This window comes from Solanum dulcamara, chromosome 2, assembly GCF_947179165.1.
Source record: "Solanum dulcamara chromosome 2, daSolDulc1.2, whole genome shotgun sequence".
NCBI lineage: Eukaryota > Viridiplantae > Streptophyta > Magnoliopsida > Solanales > Solanaceae > Solanum > Solanum dulcamara.
The window spans coordinates 75,811,744-75,822,588 of NC_077238.1; the positions used below are offsets into that span (position 1 = coordinate 75,811,744).

Here is a 10,845-nt window from a genome sequence, read left to right on the forward strand (position 1 = left end):
ATATTGGGATTGTTGAATTGTGATCATGTTAAGCATTGTTAATGAGATGATAATGGATAAGTATATTTTGTATATATATATTTTTACTGTGCTGTAATTACTTGTTTCATGTCTCACTTGTTGGCTAATCGCATAATCCTACCAGTACACCATTGTCTTTGTGTACTGATGCTACACCTGCTCTGTATTTATTAAGTACAAGTCATCTTTAGGCGGCTGTAGAGAGACCTTGCATAGAAGACCGTTAATTAATCAAAGTTCAAAGGTGAGCTAGTTTTTTCAGGCTACCATGGGCTCTTTTTTATTTTAGTCCTTTTCTCGGGACTAGACTCTCAAACACTTATTTATTTTATGACTTTTGAGGTTGCATCCCCTTCCTTTAGACATGTTATTTCGTTAGAGTTTTGGTACATCGACTTTCAGATTGTAGGGGTATTTCTTCATGTTTAGTCAAGCTAGCTGAGTTTATGGGGACTCAATACCCTTTTCTCATATTTAATATGTTTAGCACCTTAAATTGCTTATTTTCTTGGAATTGTTGTTAGTTTGGGCTATAATAGTGGTTCTCCTACCAAAGGGTTAGTGTGGGTGTCAATAACGACAGGTTAGGATCTTGACACTCTAGCACTTTCATGAACAAAGTAACAGAAGTATGGCACAAACAACTAGCACCAGAGAAAATGGCAAACATTTGGGCTAAGCTGAGAGCATTAAGGCATGTATTGAGAAGTTTGAATCAGGAGGAGTTCAAAAAAAAATTCACTAGAATAACTTATGCTAGACTTGAACTACTCCAAACAAAGGAAAGATCACTCAACATTGCACTGGTGAATTGCTTAATAAAGAAAAGCAAACACTGATGGATAATAAGAAATGAAACCTTGTTAAAGAGAGTTTTCTCAGACAAAAATTCAGAGCAAAATGGATAAAACTTGGAGATAGAAATAACAAATACTTCTCAACAGTGATCAAGAAGAGAACTAGCAAGAAATTATGCTAGAACTCACAATACTCAGTGGCACAAGACTCAATACACGAAAGGCTATTGAGGAGGAAGTAATGCAATTCTATAGGGCTTTAATAGGCTCTAGTAACATAGATTTTACCTGTTGTAGATAAGAAGACTATGAGAAAGGAACCCATAATTACATATGAGAAAGAAGCTGAACTATGTAGAGATGTCACTAATGAGGAAATTTGGAATGCTCTAGCCTCTATTGGAGATGATAAATCACCTAGAGTGGATAGCTATAATGCCTACTTTTATAAGAAGACTTGGAATTTTACCAAGGATGAGATTCGGATGGTTATTAAGGAGTTTTTTCAATCTGGAAAACTCTATAGGCCAGTCAATTGCACTATGATTACTCTAATTTCCAAAACTGCAAGTCTAGTGAACATAAAAGAATATAGGCTCATAGCTTGCTGCACCATACTCTACAAAATCATTGCTAAAGTTCTAGCTGCTAAGATGCAAAAATTAATGCCATGTATCATAAGTGAAGCTCGATCAGGTTTTATCTCAGAAAGGAAAGTTGCAGATAATATCATCCTTGCTAATGAGCTTGTTAAAGATTACTCTAGGAAACATTTATTCCCAAGGTGTATGCTTAAAATTGACCTACAAAAGGCTTATGATTCCGTGGAATGGTCATTCTTAAAACAAGTGTTGGAGAATCTATGTTTTCTTAGAAAGTTCATCTGTTGGATTCTTGAATGTGTGCATATTGTGAACTACAAAATTTTGGTCAATGGTGAACCCACCCCTCTTTTTGATACTACAAGAGGACTTAGACAGAGAGCCCTTATATCTCCTTACTTATTTTTTATCTCTATGAAATACTTGAGTAGATGCCTAGATGAAGCTAAGGAAAGTGAGGATTTCAAATTTCACCCTAAGTATGCAAGACTGGTATATATCACTTATGCTTTGCAAATAATTTACTTCTATTTTGTAGAAGAGATCAGCAGTCACTAATGGTCATTTATAAATGCTTCCAAAAGTTCTCACAAGCATCTGGACTTAAGGAAAACATGAATAAAAGTTTCACTTGTTTTGGTGATGTCCCTAATCAGTTAAAAGATAGTATAATGCAACAGTTTGACTTTGGTTGTAGTGAGTTTCCTTTCAAATATCTTGGTGTCTTTCTATCCACTAAAAAATTGTCCCTTATGCAATGGGCATCGCTAGTGAATAAAATTGTTGCTCGAATCACCTCCTAAACTGCCAAAAAACTCTTTTGTGCAGGAAAAATGCAGTTAGTTTAGTTAGTACTCTATGGAGTTCAAGCTTACTAGTCTCAATTATTCATCATACCAACAAAAGTCTTTAAACTCATTGAGACTTATTTTAGGAGCTTTACATGGTCAGGTACTAATACCATCACCAAGAGAGCACTGATAGCATGGGACAAAGTGTGTCTACCCAAGTCAGCTGGAGGCATGAGTCTTATCAATATTCGAATGTGGAATCCGGTTGTTATTATTAAGATCTGTTGGGATCTTGCTCATAAAACTAATAAGTTATGAATTAGATGGATCCATTCCTTTTACATAAAGTTTCAACATTTCTTTAGTGTTACTATACCATAACAGGCCTCATGGATGGTTAGAAAGATACTTATTGCTAGACTGATATTAGAACAGACACAAGTTCAAAAAGACTTACCAACTATTGGAAACTTCTATTTGAATTTGCTTGGTAACAGATCAAAAGTCCCCTTGAAATGCCTGATGTTTGCCAACACTGCAAGACCAAAAGACACTGTTATAATGTGGCTCCAGATGCAGAACAAACTTCCAACTACTAGTAGATTAACTTCCTTGGGAATGGATATCAACCAACAATGTAAATTGTGCCAACAAGACCTGGAGACTAGAGATCATTTGTTAGCCCAATGTGAATTCACAAGGGCTATTTGGATTGCTTACCTGGATCAACTGACCACTCTTTCATGCTGATACATGGGATACACAGCTGAAGTGGGATCTAAGAGCCCGTTTGGATCTGCTTATATGCTATTTTCAGCTTTTTTAAGTGTTGACTGGTCAACTTAAAGTCATTTTATGTTTAAAATAAGCCCCAATAAATAATTGAATTTGTTTGGATGGACTTATTTTAAGCAGCTTATAAGTTGAAAACAACTTATAAGTAAAAAAAATGGGTTGTACCTACTTTTTTTTTTAACTTATAAGTTGTTTTCAACTTATAAGCTATTTAAAATAAGTTCATCCAAACTGGCTCTATAGCAAGCCAAAGGTAAAGCTCACAATACACAACTTTTCAAGATAATGTATGTAGAATGCTCCTATGCAGTATGGATGGAAAGGAACCAGAGGACATTTGAAGGGAAAAGAAGAACGGGAAAAGAAGAACATGTGAAGGGATAGCCAAAGAAGTAGCATACATATGTAGTATGAGAGCTCCTATGGTGATTAGTGCTAGGTTGCAACAACTTCTCTTCTGCTGAAGTTAGTGGTGCCTTTGAGTATCTTCTATGGTTTTGTATATATCTCTTGGTGATTAATAAAAGAATGTTAGCTACCAAAAAAATTATAATTTTTCGCTGAAAGAGGTTCATATGAACCCCTCGACTCTATCTAGCTCCTCCCTTGATAATATTTACTCAAAGTTATTTTCAACTTTTTTATTTCATCTTTAATTACCTCCATTTATAAATACTTCTTTACATTATGGGTCTGTCTTCAAATGGAATCTCAAATTAAAAAGGTACTACTAGTAGAAACTTTCCAAATGGGGAATGTATAGTACTCCATCAGCCTTAATTTATATGATTCACTTTATTTTTTTAGTTGGTATCAATAAAAATGATACATTTCTTATTCAATAAATATTTAATGATACTATGATTAATATTTGTCCATGTTGGATACCACTTATTTGATAAAAAGTATATTAAAATATACTTTTTTAATATACTTTTTATGGGTAATTTGGGAATAATGCTAAGTTTTTATATATTTCTTAAATTTTATAATCAATCGAATTATGTACATCACATAAATTGAGATTGAGAGAGTATATTATTGACAGTGGTTGTCCCTTTGTCTATATTGGCAAAAAATGAACCATCAATCTCACTCACATTTATGATTTAACATGATAAAATTCCAAAATAAATTTAAAAATGACCCACCTTTCCCTAACAAATTAATTAAATTAATTATGTGCAATGTATCTCTAAGTTCTGATTTTGACGAAATCTATTAGATTTCACTAAGTTGAAAGTCACCGATCTGGAATTCAAGTCAAAGAAGACTGAAAAAAAAATACTTTCTCTCTGTTTTAATTTTATTGTCCTATTTCAATTTGATATATAATTTTAAAAAATAAAGAAAATTATGAATTTTGTAGTTTTAATCCATTGTTTAGCCTATTTGACTCAATAAATTTCAGCCTAACCCTTGGACGGATACCTTATTTATAAACTCAATTTATTTTAATTTATTCAAATTCAGTCTTACCCGTCTATTTACCCTTATTGTAATCAGTGTTTTCAAAGGTGTTTTTAGGCGAATCTCGAGGTGAGGCGAACCATAAACGCTTCGAAACACAAATGAAAAGTGTAGATTCATAAGGCGTACATTCTAGAATTCGAGACATAAGTATCGGGCGTAAAAGAGTATACCTCAGAAGTTAAATTTGATTTTTGTTATTTTAAAAGTATTTTTGTTATAAATCATATTTTTATTATTATGTAATGATATTATACTTTATGATATCTTATTTTCATGTTGTAGTGATTTTTTCTAAAATATATAAATAAATAAATAAATAAATAAAGTAACTCTCATAGAAAATGACATTGTTATAAATAGTATTCTTAGATTATTATGACTGAAATTGATAAGATAAAGATTTCATAATACTATATTCATGAGATAACTTTATCTATTTTTTGTCATTGCTTTATAGATTTTGTCCTCCTTTTTCTTTGAAATATATGAATAAAAAATAATTCATATATTAGTTGAGAATGAAAAAGAATAGTAGATAGGGAGATAGATGATAGAGTGAATGATAATTTTATTTTGAATATTCTCTCAACTATCATCATTTTTTTGTGTTGTTATCTTTCTCAAATACTCTTAATAAATATAATAATTTGTTCTATATAATTGGTGATTTATTTGAATTTATTAATAGAATTATTGAATTTTTTTGCTTATTTTTTTAATAATAAAATTATAAAATTGGAGATATATGAGACTTATACTCGGAAAATTTATGAGACTTAGGCCTCGTATTTTGGGGCTTACGCTTTATTCTATATTGTATAAAATGTATCGCCTTTTAAAATAACGATTATAATATCTTTCTTTCTTAATTAAAAATCGAATTCAAATCTTGAGAATAAAACCACATTTGATAAAAAAAAATATTTTACCTCATATAGGACTATTTATATTTTATACTCTTTCTTTTCTGAAGATCAAATTAGTGATATGATCTTGTTTCTTTCCCACCAGCATTTCACTTTCACCTCTATGGTATAATTTCAAAGAAGAATATAATAATGACACTTGGATCAGGAAACGGATTTTTAATTTCAAAAAACAAAAAAAATCGACGTCGACTTTTTTACATAGAGACAAATGAATAAATTAAACAAAGAGCTCTATCTTTTTCAAATTTAAATATATAATAAGAATGTAGAAATATTGTAAATTATTATTATTTGGCCAAGTGTCTACTTATTAATTATGAAATTATCCCAAGAATAATGTAAGCTGGTCTCCTTGTGGTGGGATATAGACAATAAAATGGGATTGTAGGTGTAAAGATGGTTTATTATAATATATACTATATATTTATTAGTATTGCTACTAATGTTCATAATGATGATGAAAGCCATCTTCAAGATTTTATGACTTTTACCCTATGTGACAAGTGACAGCTAATTTGCTATCTAAATGGGAATCAGAATTGAAAATGAAAGGATCAATAACAATAACCTCGGTTAATAAATTTATGTGATATAATTTAATTTTATATAAAATTATAATGTTTATATCCTTGTAAAAGTTTCTTATTTAGTGTAATATATATAAATAATTTTAAGCAAAATTATTTTAAATATAAAATATATCATTTTTCAAATAGACTAATTAAAAATTAATATCACGTAAATTAAAATATGGACGAGATATTTTTTTTTCATTTTATAGGGATTTTTAAAAAAAATGTAAAATTACAATTTTTTATATATAAAACATTTCTTTATTTTGAAACTTTTGTTTTATTCTTCTTAATATGCTTTATAAATATAAAAATGTCATGAAACATGTATTCATTTTTTCTCATAATTGGATTTCACACTCAATTTTGGCTCCTTTTTAAAAAAATTATTCTTCATAATATAATTTCATTCACTTTTTTTTGCTCTTTTTCTATATTGTTCTTTTTTTAGTTTTTAGTGATTTCATTAATGTTTGCTTCAGTCGTTTAGTGAAACACTCCTCAATCCTAAATCATACCATCACAATGTATCTATGCACTGATATGGTATTATTGTGGTCTTCTTATGTCTTACGGTAAGACATTTCTCAATCCTACATGACACCATCACAATATATTTATATATTGGCATGATATCAATCATGTATGCTTAGCTTTTCAATGAGACACTTATCAGTCCTCCATGATATCATTACAATATATATCTATATACTAGCATGATATCATTCAAATTTGCTCTAGTTCTTCAGTGAAACAATTCTCAGTCTTTTATAATACTCACAGGGTATATATCATATAATGACAAGTTTCATAAAATTTATACTTAATTTTTTATATTTTAATTTTTAGATCAGTTTTAGCAAAATATTTTTTGTAAAAATAATTACAAAAAAGAGACTCATATTTTAGATATAAATTTTGTTTTTATTTGAAAATGCAATTTCTTTTTATAGAAATAGATTTTCATTAATTAAGATTTTAATAAATAAGCTAGTAAACTTTAGTATTTTCTTGACTATATCTTATTGTAATCTAATTTATTTAATTTTCTATTTTTATTAATCTAAACATAATTACTATTTTTATTTTTTATCTTTAAAAAGAGAAAATAGAAAAATATAGAAAAGATGAAAAAAGACAAGATAATCTAACCACAAAAAAGGAGTCAACAAGAGAAAAACAAAAACAAACAAACAAACAAAAAGGCAACAGAAAAAAAAGAAAGCAAGAGAAAAAGAAACAAAAGGAAAATAGCATTAATTATTGGGGGGAAAAAGAATCAAAATAATTTTATCAATGTGCATTTGTTGCTATTAATATAAAAATGCATTATTTGCTATTAAAAATAAACAAAGACAAAAAAAAAAGTTATCAAAGAAATAAAGAAGAAGACAGAACTTTTAAAAAGAGTCATTATACTACCAAATAGGTTAGGCGTGAATGACAAATATTAACAAAATTAATAAGAAAGAAGGTAAATTAAGATAATTAATTTACTTTTAGGACAGATTAATTATATACTTTTCCCTATAAATTAGCCTAGACACTATCATCATTCATCATTTAAAGACCTCACATATGCTTAAAGACAAGTAGTTTTAGACGTAATTTTTGATATATTCCAAATGAGATTGGGTGTGGAAAGGTGGTTTATTATTTAATTATTATTCTTCCGCATGATGGAAGCCATCTTCTATGTATATATTCCTTTGTGTCATAAAATTTTAAAAAGAAAGAATTTTGAGATTTATAGTATAAAATGAGTAATAGATATTTATAGAATTATAAATTATTTTATTAAAAATAAAATATATATTTTAAAATTAAATTATTATTAAATATAAAAATATGTTTTTTTTTGTAAAATTGACTGAAAAAAGTTAATAGTATAAATTGGGACTAGGGAGTAATATTCACTAAAATCAAGATTGTGACTTTTCCCTATGTGACAAATGACAACTAATTTTAGAAAGAAAAGTTGTAATGAAAAGGAAAAGGAACAATTAATAATAATATTTTCCGATATTTAATTTGTACGACATTACTTTTTTCATATTGTCTAAAAAAATAATATATATAAATGCTTTAACTTTTAATCTTGTATTTCATTTTTATTGTCATACTCTTATAACTAAATAAAATATTATGATATATTTGATACTACAAATTTTAAAAATACTCTTAATATGTATCCTAATAAAATATCCGTAAATGAAATATCTGATAATTAAAAGGGGAAAAAAGGTCAAATCAACCATAGATAGATGTGGCATATTCGATTTGGATCAGAATAATACTCCAAATGAAGTATAAGGACTATCAAATCAAAGGCTTAAGATAAAGTCTAAGCTTGCATTTAATATTTAAAAATGATCAATTTCGAATATATACCGTCTTTTTTTCACAATTGAATTTACATTTTCGAATAATAGTTTGTGAGAGATTGATTATAGTAGTAATCAGGAGAGGTAGACTGAAAAAGAATTGTTGGAGATGATTAAATAAAATATAACACAATTTTAGCTTATTGAGAAAATAGATAGGTCGAGAGTTACGTTATGGTAAAAAATTAGTAGGTAACTAAATGATGTCCCCATATTCTCTCCGCCTTATTAATATTAAATATTTACTAATCACATAGTTTCTTATATTTTAATGTTACTGTTGCTTCATTTGCTTTATATTTTGCATATTTTACTTCACATAATTTATCTTTTAAATTAAAGATCTATCATAAACAATTTTTACTCAATAAAAATAGAAGTAAGGTCCGCGGAGATCTTATTTGTCTCAAATTACATTTATAAAATTACTTTGATTATATTTTTTTTATATACGATAACACCTCCCCCGCAACAAACGAAAAAAGACCCCTCATTCTATACAACCTAGATAGAAGAAAGTTGACAAAAACTGAAAAATGATTCACAATTAATTGATACACCTAAACAAAATAATACTTTAAAAGATGAGGTACTTTTTTTATTAAAAAAAAAAACTATCGAAATCTCCAAAAAAAAAAAAGAAGAGGAATCTCCTGGTGAGCATTTGTGCTTATTTGTTTATTTATTTATTTATTTATTTATAACAACAGCAAGGAAAGTGAATAAAAATTAAATAAAAAGACAAATTTATATGTACGAACAAAAGCTCTTCTTGAAACTATACTCTAAAATCTTCGAGAAACCCAGAATTAAAAACAAAAAAGAAATTTACAAACTCATATATCGTGAGATCTTGATCGTCTTTCTTCCCATGTTTGGAAATTATCCGAACCATCTCTTTCAGCCAGAATAACTCAATAACATATAAATTCACCAGAAAATATATCTCTCATGAAAACTGAACTCAATATTTTCGACACAATAATATAATAACATTCTATGATGAATTCATTAAAAGCTCTTCTAATAATTCAACTCCCAAGTCTTCAAAAACAAGAACATTTTCTAATTTTTTATTATTCTTATTATTCTTTCTACTACTCCTCTTGTGCTTGACTCTTCTAGTTTTATGAGTAGCTTTTAGAACAGCAGCTGGAGATAATCCATCTTTACAAGAATACTCAATTTTTTCAAGTGATTTTTTGACATCTTCAATTGGAAAATTAAGAAGAGACCAAGGACCTCTCATTGATAATGCAGCTTGATCATAAGCTAAAGCAGCTTCTTCAGCAGTATCGAATGTTCCTAACCAAACCCTAATCCCATTACGAGTTGAATCCCTAATTTCTGATGCATATTTACCCCATGGTCTTTTTCTTACTCCAATATAATGTTTTTCTTCTTGTTTTTTCTCTTGAGATGTTACCTCTTCTTGATCATGATGATGACTATTTTGGCTACTTGCTTTTGATGTTGTTGTAGTAGTAGTGTTTGAGGATTCCACAACTATTTCTTGATGATCATCACATGGTATAATTAGTGGTGAATATTGAGGATCATAATTATCATCAACAAATGGATCATTCAAGAAAAGATCATTATGACTACTCCATAGTGTTGTTGGTGATTGATCTTGGAAGAAGAACAACTTGGATTGTGAAAATGAAGTGTCAATCTCTAGTGGGATTGAGTTGCTTGACATCTTTTAATTTTTGGTGTTTTTTTGGGTTGTCAAGAGAGTCTCAAAGTTGTTGAGTAACTTGGATTATTTATATATAGGATGCACTATTGGATGAGGAAAGAGAAATAGTGGAGTTGGAAACCCCCCCCCCCCCCCCAACAAAAAAAAGAGTAGAATTAACTACGGATCAAATTGATAATCTATCACTAAATTATTTAGTTCTTCCTCCTCCATTTTTATATTAAGTGATCACTATTTATTTTACACGATATTTAAGAAATCATAAATATAATAGACAAATTTACTAATTCACCCTTTATTCATATTGATGGACATCAAGATAATTTATGAAAAATATGTTCAATAGCATATAAAGCATATATAGGACATATGAATAGATGTCATTGGAATAGATACAAAGTAATTAATGAATTCTTGGAAAAAGAATTTTATGGCTTCCAAAGAGTATTACTCGTAGGGATAAAATAAAAAAAAATTAATTTAATTTTAATTTAGTAAGTGGATAAGTAATTTGGGACATGTATTTTTCGTAAGCTGACCAACTAATAAGGACGGATGGAGTAATTAACTAATACACCCTCCGTTTATTTTTACTTGTCATATTTAAATTTGACACACTTAATAAACAATAATTGACACGACTATTTTATCACACTACCCTGATTAATTGATGTCTATATAGTATTAAGTCTTGGAAAATAAGTAATTAATGCCAAGAGTAAAATATGAAAAAAAAAATTGATATGTTAAAAATTAAAAGTATAAGTGAAAATCTAACT

General features: G+C 28.4%; 1 protein-coding gene across 1 annotated transcript; it reads right to left on the bottom strand.

Moving 5' to 3' along the window:
* Positions 1-9,068: 9,068 nt before the first annotated feature.
* LOC129877247 (ethylene-response factor C3-like) lies at positions 9,069-10,187 on the bottom strand. The gene has a single exon (XM_055952741.1). It carries the CDS (start codon positions 10,064-10,066, stop codon positions 9,362-9,364), a length of 705 nt encoding a protein of 234 aa, XP_055808716.1. The 5' UTR covers positions 10,067-10,187; the 3' UTR covers positions 9,069-9,361.
* Between the last annotated feature and the right edge of the window lie 658 nt (positions 10,188-10,845).

What these genes read in the sequence shown, in the direction of transcription:
- LOC129877247 (XM_055952741.1), bottom strand. Translation starts at nt 10,066, where the DNA reads ATGTCAAGCAACTCAATCCCACTAGAGATTGACACTTCATTTTCACAA.